Source organism: Natrix helvetica, assembly GCF_964273705.1.
Source record: "Natrix helvetica genome assembly, chromosome: 5".
Taxonomy (NCBI): domain Eukaryota; kingdom Metazoa; phylum Chordata; class Lepidosauria; order Squamata; family Natricidae; genus Natrix; species Natrix helvetica.
Window position 1 is genome coordinate 107141133 of NC_138551.1, and position 22075 is coordinate 107163207.

Consider the following 22075-nt stretch of genomic DNA (forward strand, 5'->3'; position numbering starts at 1 on the left):
TGATCTCAGCTTGTGGTCCTGTGCCCGAGAATAGGGAAGTTGGCGCAACAAATGAATGTAGTGAGATAGGCAGAGCCTGTAATGTCCTGGTGCAAAGATGGTGAGAACTTGTCAGACTTTGAAAATCCTAACTAAAACCCTGACTTTATCCAAAGAGCATAAGCTCAAATTAGAAATCCTGCTGATTTCATTTCTAATTCCCAGCCTCTTTTAAGGGATGGTTGTCGAGCAATTGTTTTTGTTTTTATCACACATTTTTATGACTCTTTATTCCAAATTGTTGCAAGATGGGATCCCAGCCAAGGATGAAACCCAGAGCTTCACTGGTAGTGCTGTGTGGAATTATAGAAGTTAACCTCCCTTTGCAAAGCTTCTCTGGTGATTACAGAAAGACTCAGATGAGATCATTCTAAAACATACTTTGTTTACCAGTTTAGTGGTGTGAAATGGAGCATTAATCTGACATTAGTTGAACGGATTTGATGCTAAGAAGATAATACTTACTTTTATGCATTTGAAAGAGAATCTCTGCCAAGGGGGAAAGATTAACTTCTTTTTTCAAAACAAAAAACAATAGGTAATCTTGCAAGTTTGTTGACTTCTTAAATGAGAGGTGCAGTGAAGGAACATTTTCCAATGTCAAACAGTTGGCATGTTTTTCACAAATTAATTCCAGAATGTAAGTATATGAAATCCCTGTCAAATCTAGTTTCAGTGTGACACATCTAGCTGCTTGTTTCCAAATCATCATCTTGTTAAAATAATTTTTTAAAATGCATATTTTCTGGTGCACATTGAGCAGCAAGTTGGACGAATATACCGTATTTTTCGCCCTATAAGACACTCCGGAATATAAGACGCACCCAATTTTAAAGGAGGAAAATCTAGAAAAAAAAGATTCTGAACCAAATACTATAGTAAAATATTTTATATCAACTGTATAAAGTTAACAGCAGTTTAAGAACAATTTTATGTCAACCATGTAACACAGGGGTGTCCAAACTTTTTTCAAAGAGGGCCAGATTGGATGAAGTGAACATGCTGGAGGGCCGAACATTTTTCCGAACATTCTTTGAACAATAACAATTAAATGCAAATGAATTATTTTATGCCAAGTTAATTGCAAATGGCATACTTTTCATTTCATAACATTAAGATCAACTGACAGCTGAGTTTTCACAATGTATCCATCTTTTCCCTGAAGACTCGTGTTTAGTACATTCAGATGCTTTCTTTCCTCTTTCCCTCTTACTTGTCTATCCTTCCTTCCACCCTCCCTTCCTCCTTCCCTTCCTTCCTGCCTCCCTTCCAGTTCCCTCCTTCCTCTTTCCTCCTGCCTGCCTGCCTTCTTTCCCTCCTGCTTATCTATGCTTCCTTCCTTCCTTGCACCTCCCTCCCTTCTGCCTGCCTGCCTTCTTTCCTCTTTCCCTATCCTCCTATCCTTCCTTTCTCCCTCCCTCCTTCCCTGCCTCCCTTCCAGTTCCATCCTTCCCTCCTTCCTTCTGCCTCCTTCCTGCCTGCTTGCCTTCTTTCCTCTTTCCCTCCAGCGTGTCTGTTTTTCTTTCCTTCCTTCCACCTCCCTTCTGCCCTCCTGCTTTCTTTCCTCTTTCCCTCTTACTTGTCTATCCTTCCTTCCACCCTCCCTTCCTCCTTCCCTTCCTTCCTGCCTCCCTTCCAGTTCCCTCCTTCCTCTTTCCTCCTGCCTGCCTGCCTTCTTTCCCTCCTGCTTATCTATGCTTCCTTCCTTCCTTGCACCTCCCTCCCTTCTGCCTGCCTGCCTTCTTTCCTCTTTCCCTATCCTCCTATCCTTCCTTTCTCCCTCCCTCCTTCGATCTCAGGAGCGAAAGCCTTTGAATCAAGTTTGATTGTGTCCCATCTAGCGTTCTCCACCCCCACCCCCAAATCTCTCCGGATCCGGAGAGATTTGGGGTGGGGGTGGAGAATGCTAGATGGGACACAATCAAACTTGATTCAAAGGCTTCGATCTCAGGAGCCAAAGCCTTTGAATCAAGTTTGATTGTGTCCCATCTAGCGTTCTCCACCCCCACCCCCAAATCTCTCCGGATCCGGAGAGATTTGGGGTTGGGGTGGAGAACGCTAGATGGGACACAATCAAACTTGATTCAAAGGCTTTGGCTCCTGAGATCGGTGCGCTGCCATCCAAAATGCTATTACTACGATCTCTGCCGCCTGGAACTGCCCGAGAAGCGGCAGGTAAAGCGGGCGCTGCAGCAATCGTGGTACCAGCATTTTGGATGGCAGCGCACCGGTCTCAGGAGCCAAAGCTTTGAGGCACCTTTCTTTTGCAGGAGGAGGGCAGCTTAAAGCAGCGCCCCAGCAATGTGAGGAGCCGCTGCCACCGCCACCACCGCCTAAGCCCTCTCGGGAGCCCAGCCGAGCGGGAGCTCTGAAAGCGAAACCTCTCTCCTTTCCAGCCATCACGATCTCTGCAGCCCCCTCTTTGCCTGCCCCATTTTCAGATGACCCAGTGGCTACATTCGGCTTACAAGACGCACTCAGATTTTTACCCTCTTTTTTGGAGTAAAAAAGTGCGTCTTATAAGGCGAAAAATACGGTATACACTTAATTTGCTTGTATTGTTTTGGTCTTTTTATTAGTTGACATTTGAAAAAATTGGGAGTGAAAAAAATGGAAAAAAGAAAACTGATGTGAAATGGGAATTTGCAGAGTGAAATCTCCCATTTTTTGGAAATAGTCTTGACGAAGGGGTTGGTCAATGTACCCAGAAGCTCAGCAGCATTTTTCTTCTCTTCTTGCCTTCAAGAACCTGTTTGCTGGGTCTTTCCTTTCATATTCATACTAATTCTGAAATAAGTCTTGGAAGAGTAAATAAAAGTAAACTACACGATAAGCAAATTAGATAGAATTGGCCTTACAAAAACATAAAGATCTTTGCTTTCATTCAATCCATGTGTGTTCTTAAAAAAGAATAAAAAAGGGAAATATGTTTCAGGTTACAATTTTCAGAAATAAAATAGTTATGTAATTATAGGAACAAATATATTTGCATAATAAAATTTAAAAGAAAGTATGGAGCATTGCCTAGAAGTAATACACTTTCCTGCTGTGACAAAGAAGTTAGAAGCATCTCATAAATGTTGTTTAGGAAAATTACACCAGTCAAACTAAATCAATTATAAATGTGGATTTGTTTTCAATATTCTAAAGTGTCAGAAGAAAGATGAACAGTACTTGCAAATAGCGTTTGGAAACCTTCTATTTCTGCCTTTTATTGGTGGTGATTGATTATCAAGCTTGTGGATATTTTGAGATCTGATCTTGAGAAGCATATTAAATCAGGAAACACTCTGTAAAGAGCAGACATTTGGGGATGCTCTTGAACCTAATTGGGTGGAGGGGTGCTCTCAGGAGGACCCGTGCAGTTTCCTGGTAAATGGGAATTCTTTGAATTTATCAATTGACACGTGTGTTGTTATAGTAACCCAGGTTAGGCTTTACTAAGTTGCTTAGCATGATCTTCCTCTCTGAAGATCACCTTCCCAGATGCTTTGGAATGTCAGGACTCAGTAACACAGAATGCAGATGCCAAGTACCAAAAGGGATTTTAGTCAAATGAGGTTGCTTAGAAATTATACGTATAAGCACTATATATGTATTATCCAGTAGAATGCTAAATATGAAATAGCATTTTAAAGAGTGAGACAATTATCCACCCTTAAACAAACAGAACACAAGAAGAAAAGGTATCCAGAATGATTGTGGAGACAATTGAACTGGAGTGACAAATGCTCAGAATGTCTAGACCAGGAAAGATGCCACAAGTCCAGAAAATGCCAGCGCAGTTAGAGATCAAAGAAATATCTTATCAAAACCCAGACCCAGAAGAAGGCAGATTCAGCTGGCCAGATACTCACTCTGGTATATTTCAACCAGGAATCTGTGGCTTTGGAAAGCCTGGAAGTGGCAGAGGGGCGGTGATGTGGGGCTGGGTCTTTTGGACTTACTCAACTTCCAGTTTATGCAGTTGGTAAAAGTCATGAAAGAGAAAGAAGCTGTTGAGAAGGGTATGGATTCCTATCATCACATGAGTTGATTAAGGAACTGGTTTGAATGGTTTCTCTCAGCTTTTCTCTCTTCTTTTCTTGCAAGGCTCTTTTAAACACTCAGAACAAGTTGAGGGCGCTGGTTCCCAATTTCACTTTCAATCTGGGATTCTCTGGGAAATTCTACCACACTGGTAAGATTTTTTTTTTGTTCTATATGAACTTATTCCATTTCTTAGGAGCAAATTCGTGTTGGATTTACATTTAATCATACTCCCCTGAGTTGGCCAGATTCAGGCAATCTTGAAAGGGGGCTGCCCTGAGTTTGATATAAGATGGGCAGCTATATTCATGTTTTAAGTTAATAAGTAAATAAGCCTGCTGATTCAAAAGAAAGCCAAATTCCTGCATAGTGAAAAATAACAAACAAAGAAATAACTGGTACAGTTAGAATATTTACCCGAGATTTCTTTTATCAGTCACCTCCTTGCTTCTATTTATATGTTTCTTAACTAAGTGTGCTTGGCACTGATTCAGGGAGCCCAGTTTTTGAGCCTAATGGTTTTGGACAAATGGTCAGAGGCTTAATCTGCTATGACACCAGCAGAAAGTTTTCTCTCTCTGAGATGAAAGGAGCTTCCTGTCTCAGTGAAGACCTCATTAGGAAACAAAACAAATGGCTGGTGGATTTTATTCTTCAAATCTGTTGTGCAGTAATGTAAATGATGTTTTGTCTTGTTGGCCTTTAGTATCTTTGCTCAATAATGACCCAGCAACCCTAGCTCAGTCCTTTTTCCATGGGCCTCCAGGTACAGATGAGGAAGATGAAGGAGATGATATGCTCTTGAAGAACAGGAAGGAATTCTGGTGGTTTCCTCATATGTGGAGTCACATGCAGCCACATCTCTTTCACAACGTTACTGTCTTGGCAGAGCAAATGAAACTCAACAAGCAGTTTGCTTTGGTAAGGAACAACTTTCTGAAATGTTTCAATCTGCTACTAGTTTATGACCACTGCTGAGTTCTACGATAAGGATGTAAAGATAATAGCACAGACTGCAGTAGGAGAGAGTTTGCAGAAAGTGTTTAAAAAATAGGTGCCATCTGCGACATAGACATCTGTCAGAAAATGCGAAATTTCTTGCAATTCCTAAGTGTTGTGTTCTTCCTAATTCCTGCTTCACACTTTCCAGTTCCATTAATATTTCATATCTGATCTGGAACTTGTACCCTCTTTCATATCTTCTGTATGTTAGGAAAATTAAAAATGTAATGGTTTTTTATTGATCTGTCCGTCCTATCTGTCCATCCTACTTAATGACTTTATGGCAAGCAAACAAGTTTTGTTTTGTTATGTATATACTCCTTGTCTTGCCCCATAGCCAGCCGCCCTTCCCTCTTGCTAAATTGCTAACAATGAAGTGAACGTAGAACTCTTAAACATTTGTTTACATCCCAGGAACATGGAATTCCCACAGACATGGGCTATGCAGTAGCCCCCCACCACTCAGGGGTTTATCCGGTTCATGCCCAACTCTATGAAGCATGGAAAAGTGTTTGGGACATTGGGGTGACCAGCACAGAAGAATATCCTCATCTTCGACCTGCCCGATATCGACGAGGGTTCATCCATAATGGAATCATGGTAAGAAGATGCCGAGCCTTATTAACTGCCTAGAGGAGAAAAGAAGTGCAACCTATTCAGGAGTTAATAGGTTTGATTCTCTTTTACTTTGAAGTATTGCATTTGTGTTTTATTGGGACTCAAAAAAAACCAGGTTGAAAGTTAATTAGGTGAGATGGACATGGCAGTAAGTTTAAGTGACAGTACCCTTCCCCATCACACCTCCCAGACTATAGAAAAGATGGAGCCCACCAGTCTTAACAATACTGTAATTGGATTGTTAAAAGGACATTCCAGTTACATTGTTTAGACAGATCAGGATTAATTTATAATTAATCCTTGGGTAGGTCTTTCCATGAGATTTGCAGGGGGAGGGGGGCACAAATTTTATTTTATTTTATTTTATTGAATTTATAGACCGCCCCCTCTCCCCAAAGGGACTCGGGGCGGTGTACAGACCACAAATAAAACAATATACAAAACTTAAATATTTTTAAATACCCATAAAACCGATTAAATGATAGGCTGTACAATATAGTTAAAAATTAAAACAACCTAAAAAATCTACCCCAAAAAATTTAAAATACAGGCTAGAGGGACACAAAAACTACAGTTAGGCCAGGCCAGCTAAGTTAAACAGGTGGGTCTTAAGTTTCTTACGGAAGGAGCGGAGATCGGTCGTTATTCTAATATCGGGGGGAGGTCATTCCAGAGGGTCGGGCCCATCACAGAGAAGGCCCTACTCCTGGGCGTCGCCCGCTGGCACTGCCTAGTGGACGGCACCCGGAGGAGTCCCTCCCTGTGAGAGCGAATCGGCCGCAGGGATGTATGGGGCAGGATGCGATCCCGCAGGTAGCTAGGTCCTGTGCCATGGAGCGCTTTAAAGATGATAGTCAACACCTTGAAACGCATCCGAAAAGCCACAGGTAGCCAGTGCAGCCCGCGCAGGAGAGGTGTTACATGGGAGTATCTAGTACCTCCCATAATTGCCTGCGCGGCTGCATTCTGGACCAACTGCAGCCTTCGGGTGCATCTCAAGGGAAGCCCCATGTAGAGAGCATTGCAATAGTCCAGTCGGGATGTCACTAGCGCATGGGTGACTGTGTGCAGGGCGCACCGGTCCAATAGGGGGCGCAATTGGCGCACCAGGTGAACCTGGTGGAACGCCCCCCTTGCCACGGCCGTCACATGGTCATCCATTGACAGCCGGGCATCCAGGAGGACGCCCAAATTGTGTGCCCGTTCCACGGGGGCCAGCTGTTCGCCCCCGATGGCTAGTGATGGAACCCACTGGTTGAACCGGGGCGCCGGTAACCACAGCCACTCCGTCTTGGAGGGGTTGAGCTTGAGTCTGCTACTGCCCATCCAGACCTGTACGGCCTCCAGGCACTGGGACATCACTTCGACGGCCTCGTTGGGGTGGTTCGGGGTAGATATGTACAGCTGAGTATCATCAGCGTACAGATGGTACTCGACCCCAAAACCATGGATGATCTCACCCAGCAGCTTCATATATGTGTTGAACAGGAGAGGCGAGAGGACCGACCCTTGCAGCACCCCACAAGTGAGCGGCCTCAGGGTCGAACTCTGCCCCCCCCCGTCAGCACACATTGCGCTCGGCCAGAAAGGTAGGAGGAGAACCACCGCAAAACAGTACCCCTCACCCCCAACCCCTCTAGACGGCGCAATAGGATACCATGGTCGATGGTATCAAAAGCAGCCGAGAGATCTAATAGGACCAGGATGGAGGAGCAACCCCCATCCCTGGCCCTCCAGAGATCATCCACCAACGCGACCAAAGCCGTCTCCGTGCTGTGACCGGGCCGGAAACCGGACTGGCGCGGGTCTAGATAATCAATTTCATCCAAGTGGCGTGGGAACTGTTGTGCCACTACACTCTCTACAACCTTCGCCAAAAAGCAAAGGTTGGAGACAGGACAGTAGTTAGCTAATATGGCTGGATCCAGGAAAGGCTTCTTGAGTAGGGGCCTCACCACCGCCTCTTTTAAGTCGGCTGGCAAGAACCCCTCTCTCAAGGAGGCGTTGACTAACTCCTGGAGCCAGCCTCGTGTGACCTCCCAGGATGCCAGTACAAGCCAGGAGGGACACGGGTCCAGTAAACATGTGGTGGCTCGCAGTCGCCCACGCAACTTGTCCATATCTTCGGAAGTAACAGAGTCAAACTCCTCCCAAGATGGTCCCTCAAGACTCGCCTCTGGCGTCCCTCCTAGACCACTGCAGGGGACCCACTCGCTGCGGATCTGAGCGATTTTGTCCTGCAGATATTCCCCAAATTCCTCTGCTCTACCCTGCAAGGGGGCTTCCCGCGGCCTCTGTACAAGGAGGGAGCGGGTCACCCGGAGCAGGGCGGCAGGGCGGTTGTCTGCGGACGCAATAAGAGTGGCACAATATCGACGCTTGGCCACTCTTAATGCCACAAGGTAGGTCCGTAAATAGGCTCTTACCTGTGTTCGGTCAGATTCGGAGTGTGAAGATCTCCATCTGCTCTCTAGGCGTCTCTTGTGGCGCTTCATCACCCTCAGCTCCTCGGTAAACCAAACAAAGAAGTGCAGGGGTCATATTTATAGAAACTAAAAGTATTCTGTTGATTTATGACACACACACACCCGCCCCCATGGAGTTTCATTGTTGGAAAAGGCACTAGAATACAACTTGGCTCAGTAAAGATGTCCACACAAATCCATCTGATTTCTGGTCTAACTCATTGTGTGATAATAATTCTATACAATGAATAAAAATTATTTTGAGAAAGAGTTATTTCATCTCTTAGCTTTTTGAAGAATGTGAAAATAGACAATTCTTGGCAATGTCTCTGTCCATCTCCATTCTACCTCTGTAGAAGTTTTCATGGGACTTTAGGAATCTTAGCTGAAGGCCAGGGCATCTGATGTGGAGGGAGTGGAGTCTGCCCATCTGTTGGCGTTGTCTTTTCCCCTCAGCCTGTGACGGTTCACAGCCAGAACCAACCCTCTGTTTTGATTTTGCTCCTCCTCTCTGGCTTATCCAGGTGTTGCCTCGCCAGACCTGTGGTCTTTTTACTCACACTATATTCTATAATGAGTACCCTGGTGGATCCAAGGAATTAGACAAGAGCATTCGTGGTGGAGAACTTTTCCTGACGCTGCTCCTGAACCCAGTAAGTATTAAGAATACAAAAGTCTTCATTCAGTTGGTGGACTTCCTCTTTTTTTCTTTTCTGCATTTGTAGACCACTAAATAAATGTTAATTGGTGTGGGGGACTATTAACTTAGATACCCCTTCCTTGCATTTTTTATTTTATTTTAAAAGCATGGTAGTTTAGGTTTTAGCAGGTAAGATAATGATACATGAGTGTATGTAAAGTTTCTTTTAGAGGTTTGTACCATGTTTTAAAATCTAAAATTAAGTAGTTATTTACCCCTTGAATGATTTTAACTTCTTCATCATCAGTTCTTAATTTGAAAAAGACTCATAATCTAAAATACCATACAGAACCTTGGTGGCACAGTGTTTAGGGTGCAGTACTGCAGGTTCCTTCTGCTGCCTGCCGGCTGCCTGCAATTTGGCAGTTCAAATCCCACCAGGATCAAGGTTGACTCAGCCTTCCATCCTTCTGAGATCAGTAAAATGAGGACCCAGATTGTTGAAGGCAAGAGGCTGACTCTGTAAACTGCTTAGAGAGGGCTGTAAAGCACTATGAAATGGTATATACTGTAAGTCTAAGTACTAGTGCTGTTGCTATACTAAAGGTGAGTGGATCTCACGCAAATGCACGCTTGCCCGCTACTTTGAACAGCCTGGCTCTGAACAGCTGATGGCCAATAGTGGGCTGGGGGTGGGGACCGCTGGTTTATGCATCAATTTTATAAATAAAGAAATATTCATCTTATTTCCTGATTGCCGTTTTTCTTTTTGAGTTGCTTATGTGAGGTCATAATTCCACTTAGAACAGCACACATGGATTAATAATTATAATTTAATCGTTCACGTGGCTTGAGAATGACTAGTCAGTTGCAGTCCTTCTTCGTGCTCTCTTAGCACTAGAACAAGAGGATTTTTCCATTTCTCCGAGAGATTTAGGGCTAAGAAGAAGGAGCATGTCAATTTCCCTCTGTTTCGGGGTGGCGTTTCTGTAATCCCCATTCGCTCTACTCTTACCTGATCCCATTCCCACTCAGTGGGAAAAGAGCTCGTTTTCAAGAATCCGTTCTTGTCTTTCTTTGGTGGCACAGACAGATACCATAAAAAGGTCTTGGGCACAGCATGAGAAACGGACCTTGCTGGTTACGCTACATGTCCGTCCACATGTTCCCCTCCCTGCAACCCATCCTCGGTTTGAGTAAATCCGTAGTGAATTAAATGCAAGATTGGGATGAAGGAAAAATACCCACAACCAATCAAATATTTATCGGCATGCTTTTGCCCGAGGGGCACAAATTTTCATGTGGTTTAATATCTCTGCCCTGAGTCTTGAGACTTTTATTTTTCAATAGCAGAGATTGTTAGGTTTAATTTGTGTGCGCATCCGCCAGGCATCAGCCATAAAGAACTCATACTAAAATGAAGTTTGGCCTCTTCTTTTTCACTAGGAGGGGTTCGTGCTTTAATTTATGTTAATCATTTATTTTATTTTCACTATTCTATTAATTCTCCTGTTTTGTTTCTTCATATTTTAAATATATATTTGCAAAGCAGCTCAGTAGGTTTTTCTGTGGACAAGGTAGCCACGCGATGCTGCTGTACTTTTTGCCTTTACAACTTTAAGCCTGACCTCCTCAATAAGGCCATAAAGATCTTCTATGCACTTCAGAAAGGCTGACCCACACCAGGTCCCTAAGAAGAGAGGAGGTTGAAAATGGGAGGAAGAAGGAGAGGAGCTGAAGTATTATTGGCTGCTGTCCTTGCTTTGATCTCTGTTCCTATTGCTGGGATTCCAGAGAGACTTGGAACAGGTAGACTAGGTAATCAGAGCAGCTTCTGTAGCAAACTTTGCTGTCACTGGCTGCACTTCTTTGTTCTAAAAAGCTGGCAGCAGAGGTATGAGTCCTTGGGGTGGGGAGGGGGCAGCAGCAATGTAGTGCTTGGCTTTGGTGTGCTGTGGCAAACGTAGACTGCCCTGATTCAAAGGTTGAGCACAGAAAGAACCACTGAGGCTCCTCAAGAAAGTGCTAGAGGGTTGGGGTAGCAAGAACGCCAGCAGGAAGCACAAGGAGCACTGCAAAGCTTCACATAAATCTCAAGGGCACCCTTAGAAAATAATCTAGTGAGTAGCTGCAGTCCAGTTCTGAAGAAGAGTAGAGAAAAAAACCGAGGAGTCCTCAAGAATCCAAAGAACGACTCTGGTAGCCAGTTCAGTGACTCAACAAGCAGAATCTCATCCACGTGCCTTCTGCTAACCTGGCATTTTGTGACTGTGCCTGTGTCACCATGGCAACCAATGTGAGGGTACCTATAAGGTGTTTCCAAAAAAATCTGAAGAATCAGTTCCAAAAGTTTGAGAATACCACACATGCAGCTAGTCCTCGACTTAATGACTGTTTGTTTAGTGATGGTTCAAGGTTATGACGGAAATAGTAGCTTGTGATCTGTGCTCACACTTGACTGTCATAACACCCCCATGGTCTCCCAATCACAATTTGGCTACCTTGGTCACCAGTTCACATTTATGATTGGTTGTGATGTCCTGCGGTCAAGTGATTATGGTTTGCAACTTTTTTTGCCACTTTCTGGCAAACAAATGCCCGCTGGAGAAGCTGGACTGCTGTAAAAATTGTTGTAAAATTGGGTCTGACTTAATTTTCAACTGCAATGACTTATGACAAAAATTCCAGTCCCAATTGTGGTCTGGGTTGAGGACTATCTGTCACCATTTGTGGAGAAACATGCAGTGAAGTCATCTTTTCCCTGATCCCTTCTCCAGTTTACACTCCAAGTAAAACTACACAGATGAAAAATATTCTCCAGAGAACAAAAAGACCCACCTGTGTTTGGAAAAATTGGTATGGTAAAAACATAAATCAAGGATAAATCCATTTTCAGGAATAGGAATATCTCTCTCCTATTTGGTTATGCTGCCAACTGTATTTTCCATTCTCAAGTTTTTGTTATTGAAGAATCTTTAGGTAACCAGGTGGCTCTATTATGCTTTGACACCAATGCAGCTGTAGAGCTGTCAGTCAAATTTTTCTGACATTTGCTGAAGAAATGAATGATAGCATTTTTTCCCAGGCTTTTGTAGTGAAAAAAATGAGCATTCATGATGTGAGATGATGACTTTTTGCAGTCATAACATTCATTAGTAAGGCTGTTATACAATCCTGTCAAATTGCACAGTTCCAAATTGTTAATTTTTCAGACTAAAACAGTACCTCTTTTTTGCTTCGTAGTCAAGCACTTCCTCAAGTTATTGAGAGAAGCCTTTGCTGTTGGTCACATGGTATCATCTCTGCTCTTGCCACACTTAAAATCACAGGGCTGGAAGGGACCTTGGGGGTCTTTTAGTCCAACCCCTTACTCAAGGCAGGAGTCCTTCAACCATCCTGGACAAATGGTTATCCAATAAACCTTCAGCAATGGAGCACCCACAACTCTAGGAGGCAAGCCTTTCCATTGATTACTCATTCTTACCGTCAGTAAATTCCTCTTTTATTTCCAAGTTGGATTTCCCTCTGAGGAGTTTCTACCTATTGCTTCTTGTCCTGCCCTTAGGTGCTTAGAAATCAGCTCCTTCTTCCCTGTGACAAACCTCCAAGTACCGGAAGACGGCTGTCATGTCTCCCCTAAACCTTCTCTTCGTTAGGCTCAACATACCTAGTTCCCTTTGCTGTTTGTCTTGATTTAGCCCCATATTCCTCATCATCTTTGTTGTACTTCTATGTACTTTTTCTAGGGCTTCAGCATCTTCTTTGTATCGTGGTGACCAGAACCAAATGCAGTGTTCCAAATGTGGCCCTGCTCATGCAGTATGGAACAATACTAGAACTTCCTGGGATCATGATTTGCGTCCTCATAAGCTGTAGTAGATTCCAAGATATTGGAATCCTTATTTCGATACTTTAGGGATACAGTGATAAAGCATCCAAATGAGACCCACAACATCCTAGAAAAATATTGCAAGGGATCAGTTTCTGCTTATTAGGAACGGCATCAAGATCTCAGGAAGCGATAGGACCTTGCAGCTGGCTATAGCTGATATCTGTGGGCTCCACCCCTTCATTTCCTGGGTTAAGTAAATAATAAAGATAATTCTGTTGGCCAACGACTTGAATGTCCTCTGGGAAGGCCAGAAGATCTGACTTAGAGATAATTGTGTCATGGCCCAACTGACTTTATGAGTCTCTGAGAGCAGATCATCGTCAGTCTCTAAGGAAAAAAGATTGATATCTAAATTTCACTGGAATGTACTGTATTTTTCAGAGTATAAGACACACCTTTTTTCTCCTCAAAAAAGAGGGTGAAATCTGGGTGCATCTTATACACTGAATACAGCATTTTTGGCCTCCTGAAACCCCGCCACTTCACCAAAATGGCCGTGCATAGCTTGTAGGAGGCTTTCAGAGAGCTCCTGGGGACTGGGGAGGGCAGAAATGAGTGAAAAATTGGCCCTTTTTTGCTTGTTTTTGCTCCCACCCACAGGAGCACTCTATAATCCTTCTAAAGGTAATGCATGGCCATTTTTTTGACAAAAACAGGCCCGTTTTCGCGAAAAACGGGCCATTTTTGGGAGGTCTGCAGAGTGCAAAAGCTTTTTTTAAATTTGCCTCTTCAAAATCTTGGCGCGTGTTATACTCTGAAAAATATGGTATTTAAATCATTTATCAAAAACTATTAAATGCCATTAAGATAAAAATTTAAAAAATGTGCAGGAATTTAAGCTTGAATGCAGAAAGAGGCTTTGATTAGCAAGGGGATGCTTGTGGCACCTGAAAGAAGCCCCGGCTGAAGTGTGTGTTGTGTTGGGACTGGTGTGCAGAACAAGGAAAAGATGAAGTTTCTCTAAGGTTCAGCAGTGGGTAGAGTGGTCAGATCCAAGCCAGATCCAAAAAGGCCTCCTGTCTCAGGTCCTTAATTCCACAAACTCCCCAAAAAAGAAATGAAGATGAAACAAAGGATGAATGAAATAAAATATGGAATCAAACCTTCAAACCTCCAAGCAAGCACAGTTGAGAAAATAAAATCAATCGTCCTAGGTACATGGGTAGTGTGGTCCATTGATTTTGAAAAATGGAGATCTTCTCTGCAGAGTGCATGCAGTTAAGAGGGAAAGAAAATGCATCAGAGTGCTAGGATGACATGGGGCAGCACAACAGGGCAGGCTGCCCTGTCTCAGTTGCCCCATATATCCTCTCAGCTTTTTGGCTGGGATGAAGTATAGTTAGCAACAGGATTTCGACAAACTCATGTTCAAATTCTTCATCATGGCACACAGATCAGGTGAAGATTCTGTTCAGCATGTTATGTAAACAGAGCAAATCTTTCAGAGGCAAATTAACTCTGACCTGACTTACTCTGACCTGACTTACATTGCACATTTTCAAGGTCTGCACCCTAAGTTCAGCTTTGCCTGAACTTGGGATACAGACCCCTTAAATGACATGGATAACGTTCCACCAATTGCAGCCCCCACCCCATGAATAGTCTCTAGAACTTTTCATAACATCTTACATGCTTCTCCTAGCATGTTCTTTACTTTAGCTCAAATTGGCGTCACCCATTGTGGTCACAACAGATAAAAGTACTTGTGATAACTACACTTGAGTGTTCAGATGTTAAGATATTATTCATTGTTAAACTGTCCATTGTATTCCTCATAGTATCTGGCATTCATAACTACAATTGTCTGAATTGTGAAAATTGACCAAGAGGTTATAGAGTTACTATTACAAGATCAAACATGAGCAACTAGTAAAATTTGCAAAGTTCTTAGCAATAATTATGGTGTGCAGAAGTCCGTTGGTACCACCAAGTAGTAATTGTTGTAGGTTTGATTTTCTCATACTTTGAAGTATTGTATTTTTGTTTTATTGGGACTCAAAAAACAGGTTGAAAGTTAATTATGTGAGATGGACATAGCAGTAAGTTTAAATGACAGTACCATTCCCCGTCACACCTCCCAGACTATAGAAAAGATGGCCCCCACCAGTCTTAGCAATACTGTAATTGGATTCTTAAAAGGAAATTCCAGTTACCTTGTTTAGACCAGGAGTGTCCAAACTTGGGAACTTTAAGACTTGTGGACTTCAACTCCCAGAATTACCCAGCCAGAGTTGAAGTCCACAAGTCTTAAAGTTCCCAAGTTTGGACGCCCCTGGTTTAGACAGAAAAGGATTAATTTATAAATAAAATCCTTGGGTAGGTCTTTCCATGAGATTTGGGGAGGGGGGCATGAAGACGTGCAGGGGTCATATTTCTAGAAACTAAAGGTATTTTGTTGGCTTGTGACATCCCACCCCCGATGGAGACTAGACTTTCAGTAAGCATGCACTTGTCATGCCAATAGAAGGAGACTCCCAAGTTCCTTGCTCTTGAAATGTAATAAATATAAAAAAGCAATATAAATAAATAGCTCTGCATTCAACAGACTGAGAGATATGATGGCTTTCTTTTCAGAAAAAAAAGAATTAAGTGGAACTGATGAATTAATTAAAATTTTCTCAAGAAATTCTGGGACACAGGAATTATTTATATGAATATCCTCTTCCACGGCAAGGATGACTGTAATTGTCAAATCTAAACAAATGAAAGAACAAAAACTTGGGGATCTTGGACATTGAATGCTTTGCAACGGCAGCAGTGGTAGGATACAAGCAGTACACCCCAGTACAGGTGTACCGGTGCCTGCTGGGAGCACCAGGTACTGTTCCGGTATGGTGCTCTGGAGGGCCCGCCCGCGCTCCTTACCTGTATTTGAGCCAATCGGGCTTATGCACATGGAGCGTATGGCGCCTGCATGACGTTCCAGCGAGCAGCTGGAGCGTTGCGGGTGGTACGTACGCATGCGTGCGCTGCATGCATGCAGTGCACGTGCATGTGGTGGACACCCAGCCCCGTTGCACCGTACCAGTTGCATCGGGATCCGGAACACACCACTGAACTGCAGGAAGCAAAGCAATGGGGCCCAAGTGCATTTGATGGTTGATACTAATGGAAGCTTCCACTTCCTTCCTTCATTGTAGATCAGCATCTTCATGACCCACTTGTCCAATTACGGCAATGACCGGCTTGGGCTCTACACTTTTGAAAGCCTTGTCAAGTTCGTGCAGTGCTGGACCAATCTTCGTATTCGGACTTTGCCTCCCATCCAGTTGGCCAAAAAGTATTTTGAAATATTTTCAGAGGAAAAGAACCCTCTGTGGCAGGTGAGGAAGCATTGTTGGGAGTGGGAGGTGGGGGTGGATTTTCCAACAATGTCTAAGATAGGCTCCCATTGCTCCCACTTCAGCTGAAAATTTGATTTGATCTTAATACAAAAGTAGAAAGTTCAGAGTTTAATGAATCTTTATTATTTGCTGCAAGAGAGAAATTCCTGCATTTCATTTTCCCTTTGATTCTTTTGGAATTAACTGGGAATATGGAAAGTTATGGCTGTTTCTGGACATAGGAAACTTTTATTTTTGAGAGACGTTTGACATTTTTGAAGTGACTCTGATTCCATTTTCAGCATGTACATGTACATATGTATATACTGAATATGTATATGTACATGTACATATACATATTCAGCATGTATAAGCAAGGTGGGTCATTGGTGAATCCAACCATTTTTCCAATGGCAGGTCCTGTTGAGTGGGCAGATTACCTGGGTGGGTAATCTAGCTTCAGACCCCCAACTGAGGCTGTTATTTTGAAAGGAAAATGATGTTCATAAATAGGTCTCAGGGCTGTAGAATTGGGAACTGCTGGGACAAACACCAGGGACAGCTCTCCTTTGGCAAGCAAGGGACAAAAACAAAGTCAAGAGAGGCATTACTGATTGTCAGCACATATTTGACCTTCCTCTTAGTCAGAAAGTTAACCTTAGAACCAGTTTTTGTTTTTCTTCATGTACCAGTCCAGATTATATATTAACCTGTAAATACATCATGACATCTCTTATCAATCCTTGAAAGAGGAATGTGGAGATGATTATTAGCATACCCATGTTTAGAAATTCAGCTGGGGAGTTTACCTGGGTGGGCAGCTTTCTTTGACTGCTAGAAACTCCCTCGGATAATATGCAATTAAGGAGTCTTTTGGTAAAATAGATAATAAAGGAATTGGAGTCTCTGAATATCAGTTGCTCCCATAAACTGGCTATAAAAGTTATGCTATGCTAAGAATCCAGCTAAACCAACCTTGAATGAAGATAATATCACCTGCCTTAGCTATTTCAAATTCTTGCAATACTACCAGATTGGCACCCCTTCTCCTCCAAATCCTGGAATATAAGAGAGCGTATCCAGCAGGAATGGGTATGAACAAATGGTCTATAGTTGAATGCTAACCCTTACCTGCCGCTCAACCAAAATCCCCCCTAACGAAAATGTATCCAAAATTGGAACCCACAATTTTTTATTCTATCTTCTGGAACACTCTGAATGATCTTCAGGGTGGAGATGTCTTGAAGATGTCTGTCAGATGTCTTCCAAACTAAAGTTACCCACAGCACCAACTGTTCCTCATGACCATTTTTCTTTGCAAGCCCTCTTGGCGGCTGCCATCTGAACATGTTCTCATGTCAGTGGCCTTCCTAAAATGCGCTGCTCAAAACCAAGCACATGCCCGGGGGATTTGACCAGTGCTGAAATTACTTCTCTTGAATTTCCTATTAGGGAAAGAGCAAAATCAAGCAAACAAAATTTCAAAATAAGTGCAGATATCAAAAGATAAACTTTTCAAAAATACTTTGTCTGCTTTGATATATTAAATGTTTTCATAACATTATAAAAAAAGTAGTGTGATTAAACAGCTTTGATCCACAGCTCAGTATTCTTGTAGACCATTCACCCAATATCATAGTAGCACATTCCAAACGGTGGAACACATCTTAGATTGGGGACCTTCTCATACAATTTACTTACCTAATGTATACGAAGTCATGTATTGCCTACATGATCTCATGTTGGATGTCTTTCTTGACGTAGAACCCTTGTGATGACAAGCGGCATAAGGATATCTGGTCAAAAGAGAAGACGTGTGACCGGCTTCCTAAATTCCTTATTATTGGTCCTCAAAAAACTGGTAACTTTTTTCCCCAATGGCATTTTTCCTCTTGCTTAGCAATTTGACTTTTGTATAATGCATTGTGAGTCTCTCCATTTTGTGATTTCAATCTTCATCTGTCAGCCTAGTACCCCTTAAAGTCCAGGTAGAAAAGTTATAGCTGCCTGAATGTCACCAAACTCCACCTTCTCACCTCCCTTACTGCTGGTCATGTAGACTTGGGCCCTTGCTCTAGTTCACCAGCCTCAGGACAGCAGGCATTCCCTCTCTGCTGATTTAAAGTTTAATGAGGATTTTACCATGGAGGGTAAATCTTGAGGGGCAAATCTACATGGAGATTCCCTACTCCTTTCAGACCTGTCAAACTGAGATAAGATAGATGTGCAACTCAATAAATTTGGGGATTAATCAATGTACAAAAGTAAGTTTAAACTGGATATCAGCATTCTTCACCACTCCGCTATAGTGCATAAGTGAAAAGAAATACAAGGAGTCCTTGATTTACAATCATTTGTTTGGCGATTGATCAAAGTTACAACAGCACTGAAAAAAGTGGCATAGGGTCCATTCTCACAATTGTTGCAGCATCCCGTGGTTATGGGATCAAAGTTTGGGTGCATGGCATCTGGTACATATTTATGACAGTTGTTCTGTCCTGGGGTCATGTGATCATCACTTGTAATCTTCTCAGCTAGCTTCCAATCAATAGGGGAAGCCAGGTTTGCAAAATGATTGCATGACTCACTTAACAACTGCAGTAATTCACTTAACAACTCTGGCAAAAAAAGGTCATAAAATGGGGTGCAACTTACTTAACAACTACTTGCTTAGGATTGGAAATTTTGGGTTCAGCTGTTATCTTAAGTCAAGGACCAGCTGTATTTGGAACTAGCAGATATTTCAGTTATTTATGGCTGAAGTAAACCCAACATAACGCTGATGAAGCTTTTGTTTTCCTCCTAATTCTCTGTTGCAGGAACAACTGCTGTGCATTTCTTTCTCTCCATGCACCCAGCCGTGACTAGCAATTTCCCAAGCCCATCCACCTTTGAAGAGATCCAGTTCTTTAATGGACCCAACTATCACAAAGGAATTGATTGGTACGTGCTGCGATTCCTATTGAATTGTCTCTGAGAGCCTCTGGATCCTGCCTACCTATCCCTGGTCATAAAGCTGGGCCAAGATTCTCCACATCCTGTTGCATTTCCATGAGTCTCCCTCGCACTAGCAACTTATTCTTGTTCCAGCATCCAGCCAGTTGTATAAAACAATGTGAACTTCAAGTGTTATATAACATTGCTATCTTTTAATTAGTCCAAGGATGCTTGTGTTGGTCGCTGATTTGCCTTCATCATTTCTTTAAAAAAACAACTTTATTAAACTTTTATAAAACAAAAATGAAAATAGTGGGAAAATGGGGAAAGGAAGAGAGAAAAGAAAGAAGTGTAGGGGAAAGTGGGGGCGGGGAGAAAGCCTTGACTTCTGATTCTTTTTAGTGCAGTAGAATAAAATAATAACACTACATCCTCAACTTTTTACTTTCACAACTATAATAATAATAATAATAATAATAATAATTATTATTATTATTATTATTATTATTATTATTTTATTTGATTAGCCGCAACCCTCTCCCGAAGGACTCGGGGCGGCGTACAATCAAAACGGATAAAAATACACATAAGACAAACATATATACAAAAAGAACAGAGACATATACATATGTGCATGGAGGAGAGTTGACTTATAAGTGAAAGACAATTAAAAACACAATTTAAAATCCCCTTAAATAAAATTACTAAATTAAAAAACCCATCAGGAGCGTTACGAAGTTATGGTTGAGCCAGGCCAGCTATTTGGAAAAGGTGGGTCTTGAGCTTGACACGGAAGGAGCGGAGGTCAGTAGTGGTCCTAATATCCGGGGGGAGGTCATTCCACAGGGCTGGGCCCGCCACAGAGAAGGCTCTGCTCCTAGGCGCCGCCCCATGGCACTGTCTGGTGGACGGCACCTGGAGAAGTCCCTCTCTGTGCGAGCGGATGGGTCGTAGGGATGTTTAATATGTACCAGCCATTTCTAAAATCACAAACTTACCTAATCACCAGAGTTTCATTTTTTCCCATCTCAGGCACAAACATTCAGAAGTGGCTACCAAGCAGAAACAAATCTGGATGTGTTCATTTCTTTGATCAGAGTAGCTAATCTAACCATCTGCATTTATCATTTCATAAAACAAAGACAAGATTGGTGTTTCTCGACCTTGATGACTTTAAGGTGTGTGGATTTCAATTCCTAGAATTTCCCCAGCCAGATCGAGAAACCCTGGAGTAACTGATCAAGGCAGCCTTCAGAGAGGATAGTGTTTGTGTCATTCCCCGTAGGGCAGGCTTCATTGCATCCCAGGTTGAATCAGAACATGGCATATCCAGCATGAGGGAGGGCAGAGACTCCTGCCAGAACAAGGCAAATGCTTGTGTGTACTCTTGTCAGTGCTTACAAACTTCTTGTGTATAGTAAGAAATTTCTCAATTCTAATTAAATCCATCCCCATCATTATGATTCCCTTATTTTTTTTTCCTGATTTCCTCAACTTGACAGGTACATGGAATTCTTCCCCATCCCTTCTAATGCCAGCACAGACTTCATGTTTGAGAAAAGTGCCAATTACTTTGACACCGAGGTAGTCCCCAAACGAAGTGCAGCTCTTCTTCCACAGGCCAAAATCATTGCTGTCCTTATCAACCCCGCTGACCGAGCCTACTCTTGGTATCAGGTAACTCAGAAAGCCAGGCTGTCTAGGTGAAACTTTACCTATTGGCTGCCTTTTGAATGGGGAAAAGCAGAATTTTATGCTCTTACTTCACTTTTCACACTTGCAGCATCAACGTGCTCACAATGACCCTGTGGCCCTGAACTACACCTTTTACCAGACCATTTCTGCTGGACCCCAGGCCCCCCAAGAGCTGCATAATCTACAGAGTCGTTGTCTGAATCCTGGATTATATTCAGTACATCTGGACAGATGGCTAACGTATTTTCCATCAGGGCAGGTACAACCATTTTTTTTCATGATCAAGCTGATACTTGAATACAATTTACCATATTTTCAGAGTATAAGACGCACCTTTTCCCCTCAAAAAAGAGGGTGAAAATGTGGGTGCTTCTTATACACTGAATACAGCTTTTTTGGCCTCCCAAAACGCCACCCCCTTCACAAAAATGGACGTGCAGAAGCTTTGGGAGGCGTGGAAAGTGCTCCTGGGGGCTGGGGAGGGCAAAAATGAGCAATAAATGGGCCGTTTTTGTCCCCCCAAATCCCGAGGAGCACTCTATAACCCTCCTAGAGCCTCTGCATGCTTTTATTTTATTTTATTTTTGCAAAAAATGAGACGTGCAGAGAGTTTGGGTGGCCTGCAGAGTGCAAAACCTTTTTTTAAAAAATTACCTCTTCAATGGTACGTCTTATATTCCGGTGCGTTTTATAGTCTGAGAAATACGGTAAGTGAACCCTAAAACTGATACTGAGCAACCTTTTCTGAATGTATTAGCTTTCATTTGCAGAAGCAAACTCGGATTCTTTTTGAATATCTCTTTGTGAGACTTACCAAAGGTCTCTCTCACAAAGAGAGGTTCAAGAAGAATAAATACTAAGATAAGGCCCTATTAAAAACTTGCTGGCTTTCTAGGTTTCAGAAGTGAGCGGACCCAGAGTGGAAAGGAACTTTGAAGAAGCAGAGTTTCTTGAACTTTTGACCTTCATCACTAATGCAAACCCTGTTTATAGAAAATTCTGTACTCTCTCTTGCCAGCTGAATCATAAGAGAAAGGAATTTATCAACCGCCTCCTTCAAGAAGTGGGGTGGACAGAAAGTATAATAGTCTGGTAACCAGATATAATTAGGAAATACCTGCTATGTCTGTTGATTCTTCGTTCAGGAAATATCATTAAAGTGATATGCATCATCTAGAAATACTCTACAAGTCTCTGGGGAGATTTTGTATAGATGCTGTAGAGAGAACATTGTCAGCCCTTTTGAACCATCCCTAATCCTGAAGTGCTGTAAATGCTTTACTTCAGTCCAGTGGTGGGTTCCAGATACCGTTGCAACTGGTACGCTGCGACGGGGCCAGGCTTCCACCTCGGGCACGCACACTGCTTATGCATCTACACCCACCACCCTGCGACGCTCCAGCTGCTCAACGGAGGTCATGTAGCACTGTACGCT

At 42.7% G+C, this 22075-nt stretch overlaps 1 protein-coding gene across 2 annotated transcripts in view; it reads left to right on the forward strand.

Annotated features, from left to right (window-relative positions):
• Positions 1-22075, forward strand: part of NDST2 (N-deacetylase and N-sulfotransferase 2) — a 77805-nt gene that overhangs the window by 49984 nt on the left and 5746 nt on the right. For both annotated transcript variants that reach the window (XM_081955241.1, XM_081955242.1), the window contains exons 3-11: positions 4132-4219; positions 4835-4989; positions 5485-5670; positions 8678-8806; positions 15826-16008; positions 17773-17869; positions 18828-18951; positions 20448-20622; positions 20729-20899. In XM_081955241.1, the coding sequence (XP_081811367.1) occupies positions 4132-4219; positions 4835-4989; positions 5485-5670; positions 8678-8806; positions 15826-16008; positions 17773-17869; positions 18828-18951; positions 20448-20622; positions 20729-20899 (1308 nt within the window). The remainder of the gene's footprint in view (positions 1-4131; positions 4220-4834; positions 4990-5484; positions 5671-8677; positions 8807-15825; positions 16009-17772; positions 17870-18827; positions 18952-20447; positions 20623-20728; positions 20900-22075) is intronic.